Source organism: Ammospiza caudacuta, chromosome 1 (genome assembly GCF_027887145.1).
Source record: "Ammospiza caudacuta isolate bAmmCau1 chromosome 1, bAmmCau1.pri, whole genome shotgun sequence".
Classification (NCBI taxonomy): domain Eukaryota; kingdom Metazoa; phylum Chordata; class Aves; order Passeriformes; family Passerellidae; genus Ammospiza; species Ammospiza caudacuta.
The window spans coordinates 72,969,695-72,997,380 of record NC_080593.1 but is presented as its reverse complement, the minus strand read 5'-3'; the positions used below and the strand labels follow the sequence as shown (position 1 = coordinate 72,997,380).

General features: G+C 42.7%; 1 protein-coding gene across 1 annotated transcript in view; it reads left to right on the top strand.

The window, feature by feature from the left end:
- The window catches only part of CDH20 (cadherin 20), a 116,967-nt gene extending 89,553 nt beyond the window's left edge, over window positions 1-27,414 (top strand). The window contains exons 5-12 of the mRNA XM_058820440.1: window positions 2,078-2,245; window positions 4,072-4,259; window positions 8,849-9,102; window positions 12,456-12,592; window positions 15,068-15,189; window positions 17,101-17,218; window positions 24,326-24,577; window positions 25,987-27,414. Coding sequence (XP_058676423.1) covers window positions 2,078-2,245; window positions 4,072-4,259; window positions 8,849-9,102; window positions 12,456-12,592; window positions 15,068-15,189; window positions 17,101-17,218; window positions 24,326-24,577; window positions 25,987-26,486 — 1,739 coding nt within the window. The 3' untranslated portion in view covers window positions 26,487-27,414. The remainder of the gene's footprint in view (window positions 1-2,077; window positions 2,246-4,071; window positions 4,260-8,848; window positions 9,103-12,455; window positions 12,593-15,067; window positions 15,190-17,100; window positions 17,219-24,325; window positions 24,578-25,986) is intronic.
- The last annotated feature ends 272 nt before the right edge of the window (window positions 27,415-27,686 follow it).

Here is a 27,686-nt window from a genome sequence, read left to right as displayed (position 1 = left end):
GTAAGCCCTGTTGTGAGCCATAAACCATTTCCCTATGACAAACACAGGACTGTAATCAACTTCCCCTGTGCAAACTCACCTGTGGGATTTGGTAGCTCACAAAATGCAATTGCAGCTCTGACGTTTTTCTAAAATAGAGCTAGAGCATAAGTGACCAACAGCTCCTTTGCATTGATAGATAGTGATTAAAACACCCAGTAGTGGACAACTCATTTCAGCACAGTCCTCCTCTAGTAGCATTTGGAGTCCCTACCATTTACCTCCCTACACAGACTCTTGGTTCCAGAGGTGTGCTCCTATTCCTATTCTGTCACTGTCCTCACAGGTGCTGAACAAGTGTCTACGTGAAAGCACAGCTTCAAAGGAAAGTTGAGAGCCTCCTCCTCCCTTTTTCCAGAACACTTTTACAGCCTAACCACAATCATATTCCCCTAGAAGATAAAGGAACTCTCCCACTTCCTAAGAAACCATCTGGCTCTTATAGAAAAAAAGGACCTTTGCTCTTTTCTGTTTCCTTAAGAGCACAAACCTCACTCACTTTAGTGAAAGAAATGGTTCCAGTACATTTCTTTGGCAGACCTGAGGATCTTAACCTTTCCCATAGCCTTTCCCATAGCCCTAAGGATGGGTTTGTTTTATGTTCACCACCATCCTTAGCATTTCTTTGCTGACTGACTGTGTGCAGCAGCATCAGATGCTCCCTGCTCTGCACTGCTGCATCTCTGGGTACCTGATCTGGTTCTGAGTCCTGGTGTCCTCTAGGGACCGGAGGCCCCAAAGACAGGCATGGCAGAGCCTGGAGTTTAGGCACTGATGTCTTTTTTTAGGTCAAGCCAAGAGTGGAAATTCCCTACAAAGTGTTCATATATGGAGAAAATACCTCCCAAAATGCTACGTATTTTCATATCTTATTTATATATCCATGGGAGGTGGGGAACTACAGCACTTCACAGGAGGCATTCAGCTTTGCAGGATGGGACTCTGAAGGGCTCCACACTGGAAGATTAAAGCAGCGCACTGCGAGCTCTTCCTAATGGTCACTATTTCTTCCCTTCGCACACAGCGATAATTGCCAACACAATATCTTTTTACTGCTTTTTTATTAAACCCATACATTGCCTTTCTGCTAAAAATGAAGGCTAAATGCAGATCAGTCAAGTTAATAGTGTCCTGATGTGCAAGTGCTGCCTGTTGAACCGTGCGACTGGGATGGTGCCTGGGGCTGACACGCCTGCCCCCGCCCTAAGGACATCCCAAACGTGTCGCTAGCGAGGGATTGTCCCATGGCAGCGCGTCCCCGGGCTGCACTGGCGGCTGCTCGAGGGAGCACCCGGCGGTGCTGTGGGGCTGGCTGGGGCTGGCAGGGCTGCAGGAGGACAGCGGGGGGACAGCGGGGACGCGGAGCCGGCCCGGGCACAGCGGCACGCCCGGAGCGCCCGGCAGTCCCGCGGCGCTGCCCGGGCCGGCGCTCGCAGCCTCCATAAGAGAAGTGCTGCTGCCACCTGATGTCGTCTCGCAGAAGTGTTACCCCGAAGGGAAGGGACGCCCTGCGGTCTGGGGAGCACGGTGGCCCCTCCGGAGCGGGGGCAGCGGTGTTTCCCCGCATTCTGCACTCACAGCCCCAGCCTGGGTCCCGGAGCAAAGCCCCCCGGGCTCCTGCCAGGTGGTCGCTGGGACTGCGTGCTCTGGAAAACTTGTCTTGATGGATGTTTTAGCAAAGCACAACACTTCCAGTGATGTGCAGAGTTTGTCATCCTCGGCAGGGCCTTTAATTCGACCTAGCACACTGTTCCCAAAAAGCTTTTCCTTGGAAGGCAACATTTTAATTTTGAACGTGCAGCCTGTCCCAGAGCTGATGCATTTTAACTGGCTTCTTTAAAATTCACACCTTCTGTTAACCTAGATTCCACTTGGGTGGGTTTTACTCTGCCAGGAAAGGTGGGACTCGGTGCAGAGCCTGGAGTCACTCTTGACACAGAGAATAGGATGCAGGAGCAAGAGCCCTCTACCCTCTTTGTGTATTCTCTAACAGCCATTTTCTTTTGTTCCCCAAATGCCTTTCCACCCTCAATCTCAGGCTTAATTAGAACAGCTCTAATGAACATGGACCGAGAAGCAAAAGAATATTACGAAGTGATTATCCAGGCCAAGGATATGGGTGGACAGCTGGGAGGATTAGCTGGAACAACCACAGTCAACATCTCTCTCTCTGATGTCAATGACAATCCACCCAGATTTCCACAGAGTGAGTACCCTTGGGGCCACGACAGGCAAAAAGGGGTGGCTGAGTTTTGTGTTTGCTCTCATGACAGCCATTTTCAAACTCAGGATAGTGACAACTAGAGATGGGCAGAATTTCAGATTTGATATGGAACTGTCCTTAAAAAAAATGTCAAAAGGAATTATTCAACACCTTGCCTTGCAGAAAAAGTTTCTGACCTCCAAAATTATCAAAAGCAACACTTTTTTTTTAAAAAGGATGGGAAATTAATTTACAGAAAAAGGCAGGAAGGAGAACTTTTGTTTTTAGACTGCTCATGGCCATTGCCTTTGGCTACTAATTGCTACTCTGATTGCCTTTTCATCTTATCTCCAGAGGATGTCTCTCAAATCAGGGACATGTGGTGGTGCTGGAAGTTGAAAGACAATTCATTCAACACTCCAGCCAGGCCACAGCAGGGGAGCATCTGGGAGCTGTGCTGCCAGTGTGGAGTGGGTTGTCACACAGGCTGTTCTCCAGGAAAGGTTCATCTAAACCTTGGCAATATACAGTTAAACCCTAAGATATGTAAGAGCCATACTTAATGGATGCAAAAATAGGCAGCTCCACTCTTACCAGAAACACAACTTTGTATTTACAAAAGTGAACTTCAAAACAAGATTTGCAATATTTTGCTCTTTGTTAATAAGATTTTTTATCACATTCATTTACATAATTCTATATTGCCATTAAAAATTTGAAAGAAGCTTTTCAGTTTTGATTGGACTAAATCTTCCAAGGGATGTAATTTGGGATTTTTAAAGAAAATGGATTCTTTTAGTGGTGTAAATCAATGTCAGGCCATTTTGGTTTTGACTTTTTTCTCATTTAGCTGAGTAATGCAAACTCCCGCAGTTCTTTTTGATGGTATTCTTCTTCTCCATCTGTTACTGCATGTTGCACTGGTAAATCAAAGTATTCCACTAGGATCAGCAAGAACTCTCAACTTCCACTTTTCTTCTGCTAGAGCAACTTCTTGAGCACGCCATTGCCAGCTGTGTTTTCAAAGTGGCATGAATTATAACTGATATCAAACTCTTGATTAAGAAAAATTACAATTCATCAAACCCCGTCCTTGGTGTTATTCTGCCTTCTAAAGCTTAGAATAGCCTTCTAAAGTTGATGCAGTCAACAGAGGGGGTGCAGCAAGGAAGGTTTGAAAGTAAAGCATGACGCCAGAGAAGTATTTTAGGTACAGCATTTATATTTTCAAAATACACTTTTAAAATAGCAGGTTGTTATTTCCCCACTCTTGCTGTTAAGCAAATTAGCAATGCCACAAATGTGGTCAAGACAGTATTTGTAGGGAGAGGCAATACATTTTAATAGAATAACTGGTAAATTCCTTCTTCAGGGCTGAAAAGAACTTTGAAGGGACTTGAGAAAGGATTTGTGTTGCTCAAAACTTGTTTATTCCTGCTGTACAAACTGTTCAAATAAAAGGATACCTGTCCTATTAAATCTGTTACATATCCTGCTTTATATCATGGCTGCAACAGCACTGGTGCTAATTGCCCTATTTTTCTAGTTGAAGTTCCTATCTTCAGATGTATTGCTGTTTTTAAAAAAACCCATTCAACAAACTTGTTCCTATAACAAACACCTAAATAAAACTTCCCCAGGAAATTTAGCTGGGCTGTGGCTTTTAAAGGAAATCACGTGGCAGTCACAACTTTGGCACAGGTGCTAAAGACTCTCTGCAGGCCATGCAGTGTTGTGGCCTCCCTGATCCACTGCATTGTTTTGCAGTTTTTTTGGTTCCTCCTCACAGCCTGTTTTTCCCCTCTCTCCCTGTGTGCTGCTTGTGCCAGAGCATTATCAGATGAGTGTGCTGGAGTCTGCTCCCATCAGCTCCACCGTGGGCCGCGTGGTTGCTAAAGACCTGGACGAAGGCATTAATGCAGAGATGAAATACAGCCTTGTGGATGGAGATGGACTGGATGTCTTTGATATTAACACTGATCCTAATTACCAAGTTGGCATCATCACTGTAAGAAAGGTAAAAAAGTTTCCTTTTTATAGTGATTTATATGGCTAACTGTCCGGGTTACATTTTATGTGTGGAATATTCCCTATGCCTGCAGTAACTTGGTTCCCATTATGTGACAGTAGCCCCTTTCTGGCTGTAAAACACAATTTCTTTAACATTTATTGCTAAAATATGAAAGCAGACTGCATTCCTAAGAACAACTTTTATAAAGTGGGAACATCATTAACATAAACATGTCTTTTCCCACCAAAGGAATGCTCTGACTCCTTATTTATCTATTTAAATATTCTCTGTAGCTTAATTATCCTACAATGCAAGAAATTAGATCAATATTTGCATTTGAACTGTACATATTTTTCACTGTGGTGTTCCACAAACAATAATAAAGCATGCCTTGGAATTATTTATAAACCAATAAAACCCAGGCAGTGTTTATTTTTTTTTTAATTGCTGCTTGAAGATCCATAAATGCTAATTAGTCTAGAGGAAGCTGTCTCTAAAATGGCAGCTGTGAAACTGCTGGTACTCTGTACCACAGGCTATGCAGGAAGGCATTGAGTATTTTGCTTAGGCTCCCCGCTATGGGATATTTATTCTACAATCGTACATAAATGTTAGAAGTTCAACTCTGTTTCTAGGTTATGAAATTGTAACCATATTTCTGCCTAAGCATCTCTAGTGTACTAATAAGGAAGTATAGTTTCCATTTAAATGGCCTGGGATTAAATTGTGCACTAAAATGGAACAATACAGGGGAGAGCTTTGACCTTGCAAGCCTCTATGCCCTGCAGCAAAGCATTTAAGCATGTATTTATGGTCACCTTTCCCCAGCATTTTGTTTTGTGCATATTAGTCCCTAAAGTTAAGCATATCTTCTGGAATGAAATAGATGCTGAATGCAAACTCCAATGTAATTTTCCACTCATTTATCAATGAAAGAAAATAGTTTCTTTTGAGCAAATGTGGCAATAAGCTTGACCTTCGTTATTATGAATACAGTTTTGCTACATTTTCTTGTATGTCCAGAGGAGTTATAAAATGTATGGTATCAATCATACCAGATATATACTGATATACTGGCATCAGGTGCATATTGCTCAATCCACCTACTGTACATAAACATTCGTAATATTTTATGTATGTCTCTAGCTTTATGTAATGCTGTGATTATCAATACTGGGATTGTTGTCCTTTGAATTCCTTCCAAAAAAAATTCAGCTGGTGTCGATATAAAAAGATATCAAAATGGGAGGAGAGGGAAGAGAGAATTTCTAAACCAAGAATGAAATCTTTTTTAAAAGTAAGCAAAACTTCCCCTTTAATTTTTCTTGACAGATTTCCCAAGCAAAATAATTAGCACTTCTAACACAGGCATCAGAAAGCCAGAACTTACAGTTACTGGCAAGACTGCTGCTTGTGGTGTTGTGGCTACTTATCACAGCCTACTAATCCCACAAAATGTTGAGCACCTCCTGAAGATTTACAGTACCTTCCAGGCTGCCTGCCTGGGATACTGATGCTCACCCTACTTTCCTCTTCTCCCTGCCTTCCCTTCTGCACTGCCCATGGAAGGCAGGGTGCTGGGTAACCCAGCCAGCACAGCACACAGGAGAGCCCTGTCCTGTCCTGCCTTCCTTCCCTGACATTGCCTGATCAACCACTTTCTCACAGTGGGTCTTGCCAAATTCCCCCCTGCATGGTGCCCTCTCTCATTGCCTGTGTCAGCAGTGCCAGAAGGACAAGGACAAGGAGAGTTTTCCATGGGCTGCCTCTCCTCTTGGCTGTGTTTTGCAGCATGCTAAGCTCACAGGAGAAGGTAACTTGCCTGCCCTCTCCATGGGACCATCATTGGGAAGAAGTTTGAATGCACCCATGGGAGAAAAGTCCGATGAGAGGGACAGTGTGCTGAGGCATTAGCACAGGAGAGAAATGGGAGGTAAAGTCATCTTTGACAATGAAGGCGAACAGGAACATCAAAAATGCAGTGGTCTAGCACACTTGTCTGATTTTTCTCATTTTTCTAACTTGATCTAGGTGATTATGTATTTTAATAATGTAATTGGGTTTTACAGCTGTTAAGTCTGTGATTTAACTGCTTTTTTATATCTTAGCTTTTTAGTGTACATGCAGTGTTTCTCATGCAGTTTTCTTCACATGTGAAACAATTCAATTCTTTCTTAGTATATGTTTAGGCACCTTTGCATTGCACATTCCCAGCCAGATGGACAATAAGTGTAGCTTGGTCCTTTGAATATCTTACTGCTATTTTTACAGCTCATAAATATGCAACTGGTAGACAATAATGACTCTGCAGCCAGGGATGTTACATTTGTAGACCTCACCAAACCCTAACTGACAAGTGCTATGCCTGCAGTAGTTGCTGATGTACCAGGTGGAGCTAAAGGCAGCTAGAGCAGGTTTCAGACCACCTGCTTGTAGCTGCTGCCACAGACTGCACAGTTTGTACTGCCTCACTCACTGAGCAGCATCTCCAGCAATACTGGACCATCACGTCCCCAGCACAGAAACCTGTTCCCATTCCAGTCTTCATTTCTCACTCTCATGTACTAAATGCTGAGTGATCTTCAGTTTTATAATTTCAAGAATGCCAGTCTTTAGTCAGGCATTCCTATGCAGGACATCAGTACTGGTAATCTACTGTGAAAGCATGAGCTTTCATATGTCACTGTAACATGTCCACTTCTGAAGGAGGAAGCTGTTGGGGCAGCAGACAAGTATTGAAGGCTTGGTTGGATCCAGGAGGTGTTTTGAGGCATGCCTGAGCATGGAAATCTTCTGCTGATGCTGCTTAAACTAATACACACCTCATGGCTGCAGAACAGGGTCAGCTGCTCCATTGAACAGGGCAGAAAAGAAATGGGTTATGACTGGCAAAGGATAAATTGACTGCCACAGTCATGATCTTTGTACCTTTGACTTCCAATGGTGTTGGCATCCTCCTTCTCTTTTGCTTCCCATCTCCATGTGTCAGTCTGGTGATTGGTCTTCAAATAGAAAGAGCTGAAAAGAAGAAGCAAAGGGATTGGATGGGAACAGCAGATATCTTACTGCAGTCAAAATGAACTGCTGCTGTGTGTGGCAATTCCACACATGAGGCTCAAATCCTTATGTCCATATAAAGCCGCTCTTTTTGAAAACTGCTCATATAGCATAGAGGGGTATGCCCCACTGGGTGACCCTGAGATTAGCCATTTCTTTCCTGGTACAAGATTTGTCTTGCTCAGAATCTGTGCAAGCTAAGGGAATTCACTGTGCTGGTTTTCAGCATCAGACCTGCCCAGATTATCCAAGTAAAGGGTTGTGACCATTTAACCACACTGCAATTGCTTGCAACTTCTGAATGCAATTTGAGAAGCATGACTGTATCCTCTGTGAGCTGTATTTCATCTGGTGGCATTTTTTTATATTTTGGACTGACCCTTCCATACTGTTATTCTGGTTTGTTAAATCCTTACTGTAATCTCTTACCAAGACTGGTAAGTAGCACATTAAATATGGAAATTTTCATTCAGATCTAAGAAGGTTTGGAGATACCTTATTTTCTTCAGGGATCTGTGAAAAGAAGATGGAAGGGAGATGAAAATGTTATTTATTGAAAGGTTCAGTGTCAGCATTAGTTACTTCTATATCCATGTATACCAAATAAGTAGTTTTATCTAGATAGGAAATCAAATTCAGGTAACTACTAACAGAGTAAGCTGGCCCCCTTTATCCATTGTCTCAGAAAGGAAAGAAAAGGGAAGAGGGAAAAGGGAAAAAGAGACCATTCTCACTCCCTGCCTCAAATAATACTTGAGTTTTTAATAATTCACATTTCATATGAAGTGCAAAAGTCCCCAGAGGAAGATATCAGGGATATTTTATAATTAAACCACTTTGAAATTAATCTATTCTCTAGGCAGGGAGCAGATTCAAATCCTAGCACTCATTACACCTGGATGGTGAACCCATGTTTAGGATACTTACTGAAAGGAGGAGGTGAAAAAACCTCACTTCTAGGAAGGATGGATTATGGATAAAAACTGGAACAAGAACTTGAAAGAGAGGCTGACCATGTTCCCTGCTCCCACTGGAGCCCCTTACCAGCTTGGCAACCAGGGATCTTGGAGACAAGACTCTGGTGTCCTCAGGAGAAAAAAGAGGATGCTAACTGGGACCTCTACCTCCTGTGTGAGCATCCTTGTTCCTGCCACTGGGCCCATTTTTGAGGAACCAACTGCCTTACCTTATTTTCAGGTACTCCTATTACTGTCTGTTTCTTCATGTATTTTCCTCAGAGTGGCATGAAACAGGTTGTGTGAATCATGATGCAGTGGCAGGGTGGCTGTTTATATTTTCATTTTAGCAAGAAGAATGGAAGAGTATGTCTTTTGAAGTGATCTGCAAGTATTTCTCCTGCCTTTTCAGCTCAACTATCAAATTAAGGACAGAAAACACATACAGTGCCATTTCTAATACTACTGTCTTTCAAAGCTTTTTCTGCATCTGCAAATATTTATCTTTGTTGCCATTGAAATTAAAAGTAATAATGATATGGCTCGGTGTGCCTGATGGTAGATTTAATTTTTTCTCCTCAGCCTTTAAGTTTTGAGAGCAAGAAAAGCTACACCTTGAAGGTAGAGGGTGCCAACCCTCACCTGGAAATGCGGTTCCTGAACCTGGGTCCCTTCCGTGACACCACCACTGTCCACATCAGTGTGGAGGACGTGGATGAGCCTCCTGTGTTCGAGCCCAGCATCTACTTTGTGGAAGTGCCCGAGGATGTGGAGATTGGGACCACCATACAGATCATTTCTGCCAAGGACCCAGACGTGACCAACAACTCCATCAGGTCTGTCCTCTCTTTGTGTGCTGCCCCACGAGCAGTCCTTAACACATCTGGTTGGTGGGGCAGTGGTGAGTAAGAGGGATTCTTTCTTTCCAGCCAGTAGTGGTCATCAGTGGGTTTGACAAACCAGACCTCACACACTGAGGACTCTGTCAAAGCGATGCAGGAGCTCTCCCTGTTCTGTGGTGTGGAAGACATCAGCATCAAGCCTTGCAATGAGCTGGTCAGGCATGTCCTGACATTAAAAACAAACCTCAGAATCTTCCCTGTGCTGGCACAAAACCTGACAGCGTTGCTGAAAACCCACTGCCATCCTGATGGCAAGGGGATCAACTTGCTTCTCTTTTTTCCCCCTTCTCTTTCAAAGTTTGCACTTGTCAATAAGCTAAAACACACAACTACTTTCAGAGTAGAGTGAATGCATGCTAATAAATATACAAGAACTGTTAAATTATCTAGTGTCTGGTCAAAGATGCAGAGTTAGATATTCCCATAAGGCAGTAAGAAAGATAAAGGTGCATTTACAACCATGGGAGCTTCATAGGTGCAACTCAGCAAGGAGCCAAAGGAGCAGATTTGTGTGATCACAGCACTCTCTTCCATAGTGGCTGCCGGCCACTGCCAGCCCCATTTATCAGAGGAGAGTGCTCTTGTCCAAGGCCAGCCCACACAGAAATTTTCACTACCTACTAGTGCAGGCACTTTGATTATCCCAGGAGGTTGGCTGCTCCTCTCATCTGAGAGTTTCAGGTGTTGAGCTGCTGTTTGACTACCCATGCATTGGCCCAGCTTCTGACATGCCTGTGTTCAGGAACAGTCCTGGGAAATACAGGAGGGAGTTGAAACATTGAGTACTAGGATTTTTTGAAAAAAAAGTAAAATCTAAATGAGCAATCCTGTGGGCTTCAGCTAGAAGATCTGAGCAGACACAAAGCCTGTTCTTCTTAATGGTACAGCACTCTGTGTTGCTGGTCTAATTATTTTTTTTCATCTCTGCTACTTTAATATACCTATCTTTTCTGCCTACATTATAAGGTTATCATACTTCTCATGACATTGCCTCAAATTCCTCAGTAAAACTATTATACTGTCTGCATCACAATTTCATTACTCTAAACTTTTTTTCCATTTGCATCCTATTTTGCTGATTGAATACTGTCTAGCATCATCTAAACCCTGCAATGCAAACAGCTCTCTGCTAATCTGCTTAAAATAGTATAAGAATAATTCTGAGGACTATCAGAGGGTAGAATTGATCATTGTTATTTTTAATGAGTTTTTTCTTAGTTGTTTCAGAGCTTTGTAGTGACTGAAGCTCTGCCCTTGATGAACAACACTCTATAAACCACAGAATCCATCAACAAAGATACATTTAAAAAAAAAAAGTTGTAAATATGCACAGACTCTTTTGTAACTCTGTTCTTCGACAACTTCCTTCCTCTTTTCTCCCCCCCTTCCTCCTTTTCCACTGCCCTTTCTTCCCTCATTCCTTCCCTCCTTTTCCCCCATGTTGAGGTAAAGGAACAGATTTAAAAAGTAATAATAAATACCATTTGTAGTGCTGTCTAAAATGCAGATAGTCAGAATTAGTTCTTGCCTTTTCTGTGGTCTCCTCCATTCATTCCAACTCTGTGCAGTATCAGCCTGGCAACGTTTTAAGCTGAATTCACTTTGCACAGGGCAAGGCAAGCTAAAAAAGACAATAATCCCAAAGATTTACTATGTTGCACAAGCTGAAATCCATTTGAAATTTACACTGTGACCTGGCTCAAATCCTCACTTTCCATGCATCCAGTACCTGGCTCCCACACTATGAAATTCTGATGGCTGGAAATATGCCATGATTGTTGTTAAATGATTCAGGAAGATTATCTAAATAGTACCGTGGAAACAAGTGTGCAGGAGCAGGTACACTTAACAAGAGAACTTAGCTGGAGAATCTAGAAAAAATCCACCTGTGCCTCTTGACACCGGTGCTTATTTTTGAACCACTAATCACAAGGCTATAGTCAATTTCAGATACTCATTGGCCTTAAAATGTCAGAGAAATTATTTTTATAGCACTCATACAAGAATAATTATTATATCAAAATATAGGAACACTCATTGTCTAAATAAATCAAATGCCTGAGGAATCTTTTTATTGATGAAGAGTTAGGAAGGCCTGGGAAGGAAAGGGATACAAACCTGCCATCCCTTCCTCTTTGATTGTTCTGAAAAAGAGTGTAAAGGAATTTCCCAACAATATATCTCAATAGTGTTTTATATCCCGGTTTAATAAGTCCCTATGTAAAGAAAAGGCTGACATGCTTGTTCCAGTGAATGCATTCATGCTGAAAGGAGAAAATTCAGAAGAATAAGCCCTGTTCAGTTTCTGTTGTGACTAATGCTTTCAATTCCCATCCACTCTAATGAAAGTACCAACAAAAAGGACAGAAAGTCTGGTCTCTGTTCTAGGCTGTGACATTTACCTAGGCCTGTGTGTGGCTTTGGCCAAAGTATCCCTTGCCATGCTAGCAGTCAGCTGGGAAGGCAGCTTGCACAAAGTGCCTTTTAGAGCAAGGCAATGCCTGTGAAGGATACTGAGTATTTTACACACTCTGAGAAATCATCCCTCTGATCGAGTACTGCAGTGACCTCTGTCCATCAGCTGCCTCCCTGCCCAGGTTTTCTGGCCTGCAGGCTTCACCACATTCCCCCACTCACAGGGGCAGGAAGCTGGTTCCCAGCACTGAACTGACACAACATTGGTCAGGAAGGTTCAGTAACTACAATGAATCAGCCTCACAGAAGGAGCTGTTTTCTCTGACTGGATGCTGTGAGAAAGGCGCACATCCCCCTTGTGCTGACACAGCTCCATCAGGGACATGCTTCAGGATGCAGGTGGAATTTATTCCCCTCAAGAAGGAGAGAATACAGAAGAAAAGGAAGGGAATGGTTCCTCCTCATCAACCTAGGGGCTCAGAGAATGAGCTGATCTGAAGCCATTTTCATCCTGTCTGAATTTGCCTAGAGACAGGGCATAATTAGTTCTCTCAGAAAAAAAATTATACTTCTCACTGGCAGATTTTCTCTGTAAAGCAGATGTTCCTGCACTGTTCTGTGCCTTATTTTGAGGCTTCTTCCTCTAAATCTTCCTGTATTCCAGCTTCATTCAAGTACCAATTCATTAGCCACATGAACTTTTTCCAGCATCTCACTCTGGACCTATGCAAGTCAAAGGAGCACATAACTAGGTTGTGGAAGAATGTGGATCTGCTTTGTACGACACTGTCCCCATTGCTGGGATACTTTGGTGGCTGTAACACACAGTTTTCACAAGGGTTGCATAATATTTTTCGTATGTGTTCTTGCAGATACTCGATTGACAGGAGCAGTGATCCGGGACGGTTCTTTTATGTCGACGTAACATCGGGAGCACTGATGACCGCAAGACCTCTTGATCGAGAGGACATTTCTTGGCACAACATCACTGTGCTGGCCATGGAGCTGAGTAAGGAGAATGCAGACTGGACACAGACTAAAGAGATACAGCAGACAAAGCAGGCTGAGGGGCCTGAATTCAAAGTTCACATATTGTTATGCTCCGAGTGGGAAGGCGCATTAAGTGAATTGCTCCTCTGACATCAACCAGCAAATACTGCATTTTATGTTTTTTTTATGCTCATTTTCACGGGGTGGTGGGAGGCATAGAGGATGGCAATTAAATGCAGAGTCCTTCTTTTTCAATTCATTTGCATTCCAGGGATTTATTTAAAACTCCTCCTGATGTGTTTCTGGCAGAGCCCTCTCACTTCAGAAAGCCAGGCTAAAGAAAATACTGCAAAGGCTGCACAGCTGCTAGAGCTCCCAGTCCTGCCTGGGAGGACTGAGTGGTGCAGGGATGGGTAGGCAGCAGTGATCCTACACTGCTAGGTCACTAGTTGAAATCTGCTCTGGTTCAGCAGCAAGTAAATGACATCGCCATCTGCTTGCTACATAAATAATTTGGGCCAGAGTGCTTTGGTATCTTTGAGTATGCTGAACTCATTATGCTTTTGGGTTTTACAATGAGCTAAAACTCAGATCAGGATTCATCTGTGCCGGGTATTTTTCAAGGCCGTGAGAAGAAGGAGATGCTCATTTCATTGTGTCAGTATAAAAAATTTAGCTGAGTTTGAAATGCTCACATATGTGAGCTTCATAAAGGAACTTCAGACATATAAGCAAAGAAAAGGTTCACCTAGTCTTCACCTGAAATTCCTTCAGTTCACATAACTTTTGCTCAAGATCTCAGTTCATCTGTGAGAGGCAGCAGCTTTTCTGCAGCTTGGTGCCAATAGCTGAGTCATTCCTTGTGTCTCAGAAAGATTCCTGCACATCTAGCCTGTGCCAGAGATATGGAGCACTTTGAGAGGAACAAAGTTTCAACAAGTTTGCCCAAATTGCAATCAGCCAGCTTGAAAGCAGGGGAAATATTTCACAAGAGTTGGAGTTACTCTGCCACGTATTTGCAGGCTGTTCCAGCACATGATGCCTTTCTGTGCCCTTTTAAGTAGTGAAAGTGGTTGAGACAATGGGATTTCACCCCCATCTGTTTTGACACTACTTTTATTTTCAGCCACCAATGGCCATTGCAATACCATGAGTCTGTAAAAGCTGCCCCTGTAGCAGCATTGAGGGTGAGAGCAATAGGAAGGCACGTCTTCCTTTGTTCCCTTTCCATCAATCCTCTGTCAGTTTTGCTCTGTACATGTGCATTTTAATTTAGTGAATAGTTTCAAAAATTTCATAGCTCTACACTCCTGAATAGCCCTAAAGGTTAGATCAATTATTTCTAAGAGTGTGAACTCACCTGCCACAACAACAGGTGTGTTAGCAAGATGTATGTATGCATATGTGGGAAGCTGAAGGATTACATTACAAATTAGGGAGAAACAACATAGTTTGAGGATTATTTGAATGACACAATGCAACACATGTTGTGAACTGCAGTACACTGAACATTTAATAAAAATTTCAGAGTTTATGCAAACTCTCTATTGTTTATATGAATATATCATTTCTTGCTATAAAGGGAGATATATTTGGAGGTAAATGTACAAAATGCTACAGCTGAAAGAAGATGAAATACTAATATTAAAAATTTTTCTTGGTTTTTGCACTTCTTCTGATCCCTTAACATTTTTTTCTTTCTGATTACAGTTTTATTTTGTCATTAAATGAGGGGGGGAAAGACGATTTGAGGCAGACAAGAACAGTAAGAAAAACAAATTATTCTGTAGCCACTTAGTTGGGAATTTGTGAAGATATGCAAAAAGATGTACAGATTTACTGACAAAGAAAGTTAATGCACCAGTGGGACAGAAACATCACAAATGGTGTCATGCAGAATGTAAAATTTTCATTGCAATTTTAAGCTTCACTGAAAGCTTTTCTGTTCAATTTCATGTGTTATTACATTTTAAACCTCTCTGTACAAAGTATCAAAGACTTGACACTATTTTTGAGTTCAAGGAACATAAATTTTGAGCAAAACCATCTCTGAACTGGAGATAGAAACTGCCATTTTTAACAAGTTCTAAATAACAAGTCTGTCCTTAAAAAAGTACCTTCCAAATTCATGCTATCAGTAGGGAGGCTCAACAAAGAGTATTGCCCGGTTGAAGGACAATAAAAAAAAATGGGGCATTGTCTAAAACATTTGCTGTAGAAATAATTCATTGGACTGAACCAGGTTGAAGTCTTTTACAGAATTGCTTTGTTTGTAAAATATGTGATTAAATGGGAAGTCAGGCTAGACAGAGAGCAGCATTTGCAGCTTCACTCTGAGTCACACAATACCCAAGTCACCACAGTTCCCAATGGGAAAATGTGCTTAACACAAGCTAGTAGTGGAAAACCTGATTTACCTCTTGAGCCAAGTGAGGAGCAGCCTCTTCCCCTTCCCAGATTCTGCCTTTCCTTACATTAAACCTTCTTGTTCCAGATAACCCCTCACAGGTGGGCAGCGTCTCTGTGACAGTGAAAGTCCTGGATGTGAACGATAACGCGCCAGAGTTTGCGAGATTTTATGAAGCTTTTGTTTGTGAAAATGCCAAAGCAGGCCAGGTGAGAAATGCTTGTACCCCCAGGGGTTGGGAAGGGTATGCTGTCCTACATGGAGGCAGCATGCCAGGAAGGGTGAGTGTTGGGAAGAGGGCTCAGCTACTCACACATTTCATCTAAACTCTTATCAGCAGCTGTCTGTGCTTCATTCCAAAGGCAAGCATATCCCACTGGAAGGAGCATCACATAGAGTATCTCTTCTGTTTCTCCCACATTTCTTTTATTCTCCCAAAGTAGATTCTAGGCTCACTGCACAATACATTTCATAGCTGAAATAAAGCCTTCCCTTAGGCATGTGCCAGCAGGCAAACAGCCAGTGTGTCCTGTAGCAGCATCAAAGAGAGGAGAAGTGTTATGAGAAGTGCCACAGAACCAGCTCAGGCCACGTGTGACAGACAAGTCTTACTACTAAATGTTTAAAGAGCCTTAGGCACACCTGGACTTATGGGAGCTGGACATAACTCACTACATCAGGTTCAAAGGGGTGCCAAGCAGAATATGTTCTGCTGTAAACGGGAGACCACAGAGAGTCAAAAGCAACACAAACTTCCCGTTGCACGCACTCTAAAGGATCAGCTTCAAGCAAGAGGTGAAGATTCTTCTCCTCTCCCTTCCAAAGCCCCATCAAAGCCTTTGAACAAGGTCACCAGTGCCAGAGACAGATGTGAGCTCTCCCTGGCAGGACCTGCTGCAAGCTCTGCTGCTGATTGTTTGTGGGGAGCCTCTTCTTGCTCCACCACCAGCATCCACGGTGGGGACTGGTGCCTCCTCATGCACAGCTGACTAGCTTAAATAGCACTTAAACACACAGACACACCTCTCGTGATCTGTGAAGGAAAAAATATACAAGTAGTATCACTGTGTGTTTGCAGAACCTTCTCCCAGCTGTGTGAAACAGAATGAAATAGCTGCTCACTGCTGGGGTAACTGTTCTTACAACTATCATGGATAGGATATTTTCATCTCACCAGTTTACAGAGCTTTTTAGTAATATAGGCAATAGAAGTCACTGCCTAGACCGTTTTTCCTGGTTTTGAAGGGTAAGTGTCCTAGGTAATAAGCTGTTTAAGTTCAATATTATTATGAATGCTAACCTGGACTACTTCCTTCAACAGGGAACACTAAATTCTATTACCACATTTTAAAAAGTTCTGAAATCAGTTTTAACATGGTGAAAGAGCCTTTATGGGTCTGACATTTGCCTTTGAATCCCAAAATAACTTTCAAGTTAAAAAATCCAGGTGAAGATTTATTCCTTGTCCAAAAAGATGCCAGAACGTTTATTCAGACAGTGCTCATTGTGCTTCAAGCTGTTAGACCTACTTTACAAAGCCTCCATAAGTGAAGTAACAAATCTCTTTCTGGATTTAGCATTGTCTTAGTTTCTTTAGTTTGGTGTTATTTATTACATATGCATTCTGCATGGTTGGCTTTTCTCTCATTTCCACTGACATCTTGGGAAGAATTTTATTGATTTAAAACTAAAAGAGTGGCAAAATAATCAACCTGAAGTCCTTTTCTACCTGCATAATGAAGCTGAAAGTAAGTATGAGCTTTCTTACAAGCTCTCTAATGCACAATAAATCTTCTGAAAAACCTGGGCCTCCAAAGGACAAAAAGAAATGTGCAACAGAAGATAGGGATGCATGACAGGAAAGCATGTGTTATTTGAGGTAAACCAAATAGCTCTTCCTTTGTTTAAAAGTGATGTGCATGACCACAGAAAAATAGATGACCCCTGCAAGCTTTTGAGTCTCTTCTTGACAGAAGATTGTACCTCTGGAAAGCAATTTTATGGAAATGCTCCAGTTCCTTATATTTACAGATATAAAATACCTGTTATCAGTTTGATTGTTATTTATATTATAAATATTTACTTCTCACCCATTTCTACTTTTCTCTTGTGTTTTGTAGCTGATCCAGACAGTGAGTGCCATCGACAAGGATGACCCACAGGAGGGTCAGCACTTCTACTACAGCCTGGCTCCAGAGGCAGCCAACAACCCCAACTTTACTCTAAGGGACAATCAAGGTAATCAGAGTGGACACAGACAGTTAGCTACTCTAATTTCTAATGCCTGAATTGGACTTGAGAAGCTGTGACTTACAGTGGGTGATAAGATTGCCATTTCAAATAATACCAAGTGACACCTGCTCCTTAAAGGCAATAATAAAATGACATATTACTTAATACACTTGAAGGTTATAGGATATTTTCTTCTCTATAAATATTCTCTAGCAATAGGCTCCTTTTCCTTTTTCGAGGAAAATGTGCCAGTGTTTTGTGCAAATTCAGGTCTTTTGGTCAGGCTGCAGGCATCTCGGATTATCGGAGTGGAAATTGCATTTGCTCAAAAGGATATGCTTAAAGGTAGGATAGTAACTGGAACTAGAAGACAAATCTGAAGGGAATTACATTGCTCTTTTTTTTTTTTTTGGTTGTACTCTTCATGTTTTCTCCCAGGCACAGAAAAAAGGAAGGTCTTTGTACTGTTTCAGTCTTTTCCCACAAGCTCTTTTTTCTTTCTCCTTGCACATCCTCATTTCCCTAGAGAAAGAGGGAAGTAGGGAGGACTCGCAGACCCTTGGGGAAGTAACTTGGTGTACAGCTAAAGGTCTGTGTAAGATGACCTAAGTAGAAACTGAAACACCAGTGGGAAGACTCATGGCAAATCACTGGCATTTGAGCATTTTAACCAGTGGAATTTGATTCTTTTGGGAAAGCTTTGGTGGTTTTGGAGCCTGCAGGAAAGTCCTGCCGTAGCAGGCCTTTGTATGACTGCTGTTGATAGATGATTTCCATGGCTAAAATCACGCCCACACCAGCCTTCATTAGGAAAGAGGGATGACCTTGAGTGACCTGGTGCAGAGCTTGGAAAGTCAGTACTGAGGGGCTGGGTTGTATGAGTTTAGTGTGTAAAGTACCACGGATCAGCAAATCCAGGATAAATGGGGAGAAAGACTGGCCACCTGCAGCATCTATGGCCAGCCTCCAAGCCCAGCCTTGCTCCCACACGCTGCTTGCCACACTTACTGACATAAGCTGCTATCTGGCCCACTCCAGGCATATCAAAGAGCAACAGAAAGGCTTATAAAGAATCCCATGCATTCACTTACCAAACATGTCTTAAAACATGATACTTGCAGTGTCTGGAGCATTCCTCCACAGCATGCTCTTTCATCCCAAAAGTATTTTTCTCTGTAGTGTCCCTGAAGGCTCCCCACACAACTTCTTGCATTTTTATCCCCTTCTTTCTCTCCTTGTCTTTTTTATCGGTGAGTATTTATTGCCAAAATAAATGAACAAATATAACACAACTATCGCTAAATCATTTGGCAAAGAAAGCTCATTTCAACCTCAAGGCATTGTTCTAAAAAAAGAAACTCACAAAACTCCCAGCATCAGATGCACTTTTTCTGTCTCAGGCCATGTTTGCAATAATTTATAGTGACAGCAGTGACTAAATGGCTGTGCTTCCCACTCTCTATAAAATACCAGTTTTCCATATATATATATATATATATATATATATATATATGTATATGTATATGTATATATCACAAGAAGCTTAAGGTACTATTAGTTACAAATTTGAAATAAAAATTATAAGTATCAAACCACTGACTATTTGAATGATCCACATAGTAAACCATAGCATAAGAAGAATATTAAGCTATTAGAGAGCATCCAAAAGAAGGGCCATGAGGATGGTGAAGCATTTTAGGGGAAGCTGTATAGGGTGCAGCTGGGGTCACTTATCTCTTCATCCTGGAGAAGACTGAGGGGAGACCTCATTGCACTCTACCATTTCCATGTGAGGGGAAGCAGAGGGGCAGGTACTGACCTCTTCTCTCTGGTTACCAGACAGGACTTGACAAAACAGCGTGAAACTAAGTCAGGGAAGTATATGAGGAAGAGGTTTTTCACCCAGAGGCTGTATGAGCACTGGAAAGGCTCCCCAGGGAAGTGGTCACAGCACCAAACCTGTTTCAGTTCAAGAAGCCCTTGGGCAAAGTTCTCAGGCACACAGTGTGACTCTTGGTGTATCCTGTGCAGGGTCAGGAGTTGGACTCGTCCTGAAGGGTCCCCTATAACACAGCATATTCTATGACTCTATGATTAAGGGTTTATTTACTGCCTCAGCAATTTGGAGAGCAGTAGTCATTTCAGTAAAAGTAATTTATGCTTATATTTTCATCTAGGGGCCACTAAGAGCTATATAAATCATTTAACTTGGGCACAGAGGGGGTAGCTACACTGTTTGTCACAGGGTGGCTAGACAAGAAGCAGAACACACTTTGCTAGTCACAGCCTGTGCCCATAAACACGAGACAGGAATGCTTCCCAGGCTGCGGGAAGGCGCTGTTAGGATTAGCAATTGTGCTGATTACTTGGTTGTCCAATATAGCAGTAAGAGAAACTGCAAGACATGGAGCCTCCTTGGCAACAATTAAAACCTTGATTTATACTGAGCAACACATAGATCACAGTTTGCATTCTGATGAGCTGTTTTACATTTTTTTTTTGGCCCTTGTAATTTTAGTCTCTGAGAACTTCTTCAGACTATTCATCCTTTGCATATCTTCAGCAGACAGAGAAATCCTATTGTTCTCCTTTATAGATGGGGATCTGGGGCAAGGAGAAATTAAGCTACTTACATGCTGGATTCTCTTTGAGTTCAGTAAAATCAATGAGAAATAGACATGTTAAGTAGCTGCAACAATCTGGGCACAAATGGCTTCTCAAGGCCTTATAGGATAAATGTGATGAAGCAGGGAATTGAGCTGGAGTCTGCCATCTCTTCGCTGTCTGCTGTAGGGCATTGGCAAGACATCCTCCTTCCACCCTCTTCTAGGTGAGACTATGCTGGGAATAAGTTAGAAAGAGAGGTTTGCTGTAAGAACAAGCTACAAAATAAGTTTACTGCATTTCTAGATTAAGCTCTGAGCTTATCTTCTGTTGAACCTTAATCACTGCCCTCCATCTTTGGGAGCCAGGAACTGTTGAAGACAGAAGCCTCTTATAATAGGTGCACAATCAGGATCTGTCATACCCACCCAGGCATAGTATCCTGGCAGTCTTTTGCATTACAATTAAATTTCTCCTGGGAAAAATTTTAGCTACTTCTCCCTTCCCTAAATCTGTGGTTTACTTCACACATGTAAGCAGTGAGCTGAAAATCCTCAAGGAAAGGTTTGACTCTTTCCCCAACTCAGTGGTGTCTAGTTTGCCTGCTTCCTTGTGTTCTTTCTCCCACTCCTGGTGGAATATTTATTTATATTATTCCTAGCTCTTCATAATTACTACAATCAGGTTTTAAAGTCTAACAAAATTGTCAGGCTGATCATCCCCAGTTCTTCTACAGGTTTGTGCAGAAAGAAACCAAGCCTTTCTTGTGAGAAGAGCAGTGGTTAGCTCTGATCTCAAGGTTGGGACCTACACAGTGGTTAGCTCCCCTGACCTCTCCAGAGAGGTACATCTTTTCCAGAGAGGCAGAAAGCTGCAGGAAGATGGTGCTCCCTGGCTTGTTCTCACAACCACATGAAGACACCAGCCTGCAGGCCTGTGGGAAGTTCAGTTTTCACACAAATGTGGAACCAGCCATGCTGCAACCTTCAGCATCTCTGCTCAGTGCTGGAGCTAAGTGCTGCCAGCCACCCTCCACGAGCCAAAGTTGCTGGGCTGGATGCTGAGAGGAAAAACATTGTGCATTCTTATCAGGCCTGCTTGTTCTTTTTTAATATAATAGGGCTTTCATGTCCTCACAAGCCCTCTTCTCTTGATGGCTGGGGCTTAGCAGATATCAAATTTGGAATAAAATTGTGTATTTCAGTTTCTGCCATGCTGCATCACATTCCAGCTCGTCCTTCGCACTGCGCTAGCACGTCAAATCACATTGGCTTTTGATGAGTCACACAACAAGCTTTGGCACCAGTGCATTTCACTTGCAGAGTAACAGGTAGAACAATTCTTTAGGGATGATTTGGATGCCTGCCTAGTACAAAGCAAAATGAAGCAAAAGGCCCAGAATGTAATCCTGGGAGTTACAAAGAGAATTTAATTACCAAGAACATTTAAGACCTGGATGATATGGTCAGGGCATCACAGCAGAGGTATTTATACATATATATCTTTCAATATTAGATTATAGAAACTTGGTTTTGGCCTGAAAAGAGTGGTTAAAAACTCTTGAGAGCTCTCACTACCTAATTTTGCTCAGCTTCTGTCAACAGCTTGTGACTTCTTTTGCAGGCAAAGTACGACCAGCTCAGAATAATTAATCTTTTTTTCCCTCACAAAGAGCAATTTTACATGAAATGAAGGTTTGCTGTCACCTGAATAGAAGCTGTGACTTCTAGTGTAAGTCAGTTTAAAGAAAGTGAATCTTTCACCCAGGAAAGAGAAATACAACCAAATTACTCCAGTTAGGGTGACTCAAGTATTTTCATTGACAGAGCATAAAAGCACTTTGCCACTTTCTGCCTTTGGGCTGCTTTTCCTTGTGCCAAAACTGGCCCAGTGATGAAAAGGTGTGATATTAATAGCTGTGGAGCACATATAGAGGGCACATAAACAGCCCAAGGGAGAGAAAGCACTTGTATGTGCCCCAGTAGAGAGAAGGGAAAGGCTTGACCGGGCAAGGGCTCCTGTCCACAGCATTCCCTTTGCCCAGAAGCCATGGGAGGCATGGGGTACTGCTCTCTGATGAGCTTTGGGACACATTCCTGAATTGTGGAGCCATTTAGGTTGGAAAAGGCCTTCAAAATCATTGAGTCCAACTGTTAATCTAATGCTTCTGAGTCCCCCACTAAACCATAGCCCTAAGTGCCCCATCTACACATCTTTTGAATGTCTCCAGAGACGGTGACTCAAACACTTCCCTGGACAGCCTTCTCCAAAGCCTGACCATCCATTCAGTGAAGAAATTATTCCTAATATCCAAGCCTCCCCTAGCACAACTTGAGGCTATTTTCTCTTGTCCTATTGTTTGCTCCGAGGAAGATACCTACCTATGTCTGTCCATACCCACTGCACACACTCAGAGCTGCACTGCATATCAAAGGTGAAATCAGTAAACACTGACACATAATCAGTTTTAAGCAACTTTTGGATTTTCTCTTGCACCTGGTGCTTTTTCCTTGAAGCTCCAGCTCTTAGGACCGCATGATTTAACAAGACATTACAAATCACTATATATTTGCATGCAGACATGTAGCACACTTCAGAATTTTATGGTTTTAGAGTAAAAGCTTGAAATGTCATTCACGTGCAAGAAAAAAGACCCTGAGATTCTTTTTAAAAACATGTCACAAATTTAAATTGATCTCACAAACTGTGGAACCTGACATCTCAATACTTAGGTGTGCCTGTACTCTCTGATGCCATAAGATTAGAGGCACAGAGTTTGTAATTTGGGCCATAGTTTTAGTCTAGGAGACAAATCTGGCTAATCTAGCTTGAGTTTGCCTGTATTCCATAGTTGGCTGTACATGGAGTTGAAGCTCCTGATTTCCCTTCAACAAGCCATTAAATCATTTTTGATGTCTAGACTACAGTAGATCATATAGCTGAATTGATCTGCATATAACCTGAGTATCTACACTGAAAAAAAAAATCAGCCAAGATTTAAATCTTAGCAGTGAACGGACAGAGGAATAATAAGGAAATTGAACACTTCTATGTTAATATTTTAGGTTTTTTCAGAGTCTACCTGTGATCAGAAGGTTTATTGCCTTTTCCAGGCAGCAATCCCATTGTGCCAATCCACCTGGGACAGCTGATCAGCATCCTGCATTTTCAAGCATAGCAAATGTACATTGGTAACAACCTGGAGATGCAGATGGCCAGACTGTGTGACCTCTTTTGAACAAAGGGAACAGGAAATAAAACTAAGTAGTAAAAGAAACTGCATGAAGATAATTTCCCAAAAACTGCCACAGCATCAGTGCAGAGAATCAGAGCTTGTAGGTCTGCCAAAGAGAAAAAATACCTGTACTCTTCCCCAGTAATCTTTCTTGGCCCTAGCTTTGCAGACATGTTTGTAAGAAAGGACAATTTTCATGCAAGTTTCTTTAGTCTCTTTGGTGACTCAGTTCACACTGGAGACATTCAGTCCTGCACTTTCCAAAAGCACTGAAAAAATCAACAGTCATCTCCAAAGAGTTCTTCTTTGGCATCCTGAGATGAGAATTGAGAACAAGCTCCTGAATCCATTTTTCACTTTTTTTCCACTTTTTTAGATTAGGAAACTTGGTGCACATACTGAGAAATTTGAGGGAGGAGATAGAAAGGAATTCAAATGCCACTGGTAAATGTTGACATTTTAAAAAGCATGTTGAATATGAAGGAAAAAGCCCCAAAGGTAGGAATTTCCCCTGAAATGGCCAACAGCAACTGGCTGTTAGGTCACTCTTTTACTATTTTTGTCAGCAGCATCATTTTGATTCCTTTTGATTTAAGTTCTTATAAAAACAGGCAGTCACACTAAATGAAGCAGAATGGTCAAATCAAAGCAGACTAATTCTGACGACAACACAAAGCATTCTGGCTTTTTTCTATGGCAGAAGTACTAAAGAAATTGCATGTACTTCACAGAAAAAATGTTTAGTTGCGAATTTTCAACTCACTGCTGCTTTAGGGTAGCAAGCTGGGTTTTTTCCTTTGTCCCCTTGTTGCCTCAAGCAGATGGTCATGCCATGTATCAAAAACCACAGAGTACCATCACATGTCAACAAAGGTTATATGCCAGCATCTCCAAAATGGTGGCAGTGTCTGAGACCTAGAAAAGCTGCTGAGCATAAGCAAACAGGAACAACAAGTTGCCTTCAATTGCTCATTTCTGTCTTGGCCTCTGAAATCTGAATACTGTGAGTTTGCTCTGGCATCTTATATCACAAGGGGTAAAGGCAACTCTTAATGTGTGTATGCCTCTCAGGTTTGGATCTATGGCCTGAGAAGATACTGGAAGAGGGGAAGGAGTCGCAAAATAATTAGTGATTGACGAATTAAAAAAAACAAAAGAAGAGAGAAGAAAAAATGGATGTGGCTCCAAGGCTGTTTTTTTTTAAACATTATTTCTCTGCTGAATGTACTTGCTCTGCCTATAAGCCATCCTCTCTGTTTACTCCCTGCCCCTAGACAATACAGCGTGGATTTTGACACGGCGCTCTGGCTTCAGACAAAACGAGCAGAGCACCTTCTACCTGCCCATCCTGATCAGCGACAATGGGCGCCCGGTGCTGAGCAGCACGGGCACGCTGACCGTGCACGTGTGCAGCTGTGACCAGGAGGGCGTGGTGATGTCCTGCAACGCCGAGGCCTACGTCCTGCCCGTCAGCCTCAGCCGAGGGGCCCTCATCGCCATCCTCGCCTGCATCTTCGTCCTGCTGGGTAAAGTCTGCACTTCTTCCTGGGAGGGACAGACTTCTCGGTTCTGGCCATGGTGCTGATGCACCAAAGGTGTAGGACCCAAACACACACACACATATCTGTGTTTACCTATATATGTAGATGCATGCATGCCTAAAGGGCCAAATCAAGGACTCCATGGTGTAGTCAGCTGCATATGGTTTCAGGATCTGGACTGTAGGAATGGGGAAAAAGGTATTGCCTGTAAATATTTCTGCCAGATGCCCCAAGTGCTAGGATGTCTGATATGGCCATGCTTTCCTGCAAGGGTATGGCAGTGGGAAGTATTGAGAGCTGTGGCTTGGGGTGGGTTAGTTTCTCATCCTGATCCACAGGAAAGAGTAGTGGTAAGCCCAGTTCCATTTTTTGTCTAGGAGAGAGATATCCCCACCTCCATCCTTTTTCCTTGTGACTCTACATTTAAATGGTGCCTGTGCTGCAGTAAAGGGGCTGAGGGTCTTGCATGAGTTCTGTCTCCACAATTAAATTTCATGCTTTCCTTGCCCAGACATCCTATGTCCCCTGTTAGCTGTTGGTACCAAAAGAACTTCAGTTCCCTTGTTCGCTCTCTCAAATCATGATATACTAGCTCAAAACACACATTCTCTGAAGTTTCAAAGGACACAGTTTGAGGAACAGTGTAGTAAGATACAGGAAAAATTGTTTTAAAGGGCCTCAGTTCTGGCTGTTCAAAGGAGCCTAGATACATTTGCTCCAAATTTCAGTATCCAAAATCTTTTCTGAGTTCTAACTCTGGAAATAGTCACCAAGCACATTTTCAAAAGAAAAGGGCTCTGGTGCCTGTACAACCACTTTTCCCCATGCTAATAAGCACAGCGGGGGTGAGGAGCACCAGCACTGCAGCACTGCAGGAGGCTTGCAGATAAACAAAAAATTCCTTACAGCAGACTAAGGGCTAGCTCTGCATTTTGCTGTGTAGGCAGACATATCATGGTGGTGCCTTAGGACCATCCATTTCTGTCACATGCAGTGGCCAGCTCAAGAGGCATCCCCAAAGCAGGCTGCAAAACCCACCCACAGAGCAGAAAGCAAAATATCTCTATGGCACTGCTGCTGCAGATAAACTGTTACTGACCTCTGAGCCGGGTAGCTTAAAAGAGGCAACCACCACTAGATATCCATGTCCTGTGTCACCAGGAGTTAAGAATTCAGGTGAGGAAGGGGACAGATTAGCAGGACCTCAAGTTACCAGTTTTGACTGGGGTGTGAGAGAGAGAGAGATTTCTACACCCCTCAGCTTTCCAACACCGCAGCTCTTTAAATCCAAGGGGCTAGTTGGGCTCAGGGGAAAGTAGGGCCGAGGAAAGTCTGAAGCCCCAGCAAGATCTGTGTCCTTGCTGACAGCCCTGTGTCTTGCTTGGTTCCCGCAGTGCTGGTGCTCCTCATCCTCTCCATGAGGCGCCAGCGGAAGCAGCCGTACATCATCGACGAGGAGGAGAACATCCACGAGAACATCGTCAGGTATGATGACGAGGGCGGTGGGGAGGAGGACACGGAGGCCTTCGACATCGCTGCCATGTGGAACCCGCGGGAGGCCCAGATGGTGGTGAAGAACCGGCAGGACATGCTCCCTGAGATAGAGAGCCTCTCCCGATACGTGCCTCAGGCGTGCATCATGGACAACAATGTCCACAACTACGTGCTCGCCAAGCTGTACGAAGCTGACATGGACCTGTGGGCACCTCCCTTCGACTCCCTGCAGACCTACATGTTTGAAGGGAATGGCTCGGTGGCTGAGTCGCTCAGCTCCTTACAGTCCGTGACGACAGACTCAGACCAGAGCTACGACTACCTGACGGACTGGGGGCCGCGCTTCAAGAAGCTGGCTGAGATGTACGGGGCCACGGACAGCAGCGGGGTTCTGTGGTAACAGGAGAGGAATGGCAGAGGGCTTTCCATGTGAAACGGTGTCCAGTTCAGTCCATTCTCATCAGATGCTTCCACGGACATGGGTGAGACCTCATGAAAAAATAGCAATACAGTGCTTGGATGAGAATGGGAAGAAGGGTGTGAATGAAATTCTCTCTGGATCAGCTTTACTCAGTTAAATTAAGTCACATTTTTGAAACTATGAGAAACAGAAGGAAGGAAGTTTTTTCCTGGTTCTTACAGCAAAATTGGAGAGCTCCATGGCATTGCTCTCTCTCTCTCTCTCTCTCTTCCTTTCTCTTCCCCTTTGTACACGGCAGCTTACTGAGCTCTATACATCAGGGTTCAAAGATCTTTAAACTCCAACTGTAATCTCCAACTCACTGAGAAGTTGTCCCCACAGAAGAGTTGCTTTCCACTGGTCATTTCTTTCCCCATTAAAACAGAAAAGAATTGCTTGCTAACAAAAGAAAAATATCCACAAAGCAGAAAATTGAAACTGGAATCTCAGAGGGCTTCTTGTAAACTAAACTCCTCCCTCTGTTGCTAACAGAGCTCTTTTTTAATCCTTTAGAAACAAGGCTGAGGTTGGAGGTTCTTTTCCCACGTGACTGAGAGGGCTGGGGAAGAGGCTTTGAATTTCTGCTCTAGTTTAGTGGCTGATCTGTGAGTCACTGGCGTTAACACTAATCCATCTCCTATCAAGTTTGTGTAAATTTATTTCTTGACTCTTTAAAACCATGACTCTGCTAAACTGCTCAGAACAAAACCAGAAAATCTGCCTCTTTTGCACTGTAGATGTCTCTTCCATGTGCCAAATGTGAAGATTAGATTTTACCAATGAAAGCCAAATAAATTTTAAAATAAGAAAAAGCTATATTTGGTAACTACATGGGTTAGATGGGCTTTCCTAATCTGTGTGAGGTCAATCCAAGGGATGTTTACATACTGTAGATAACCTACTTGAATAAATGCAGTATTATAGACAAATAAATGGATGTAAGAAAATTACATGTATAAGTTTTGTATATTTGTTAATTTTGGTAATAAATATGATGTACTGCATACAGTACAGTACCTTAGCACCTCTTTTAATAAAAGTTAAACAGAAGGGAAAGTCTGATGGCAATTTATTGACTACTTTGCACACAGCAGTTAGTGCTTATCTGCAGCTTGACATGCCTTGAGCATCAAGAAAAAA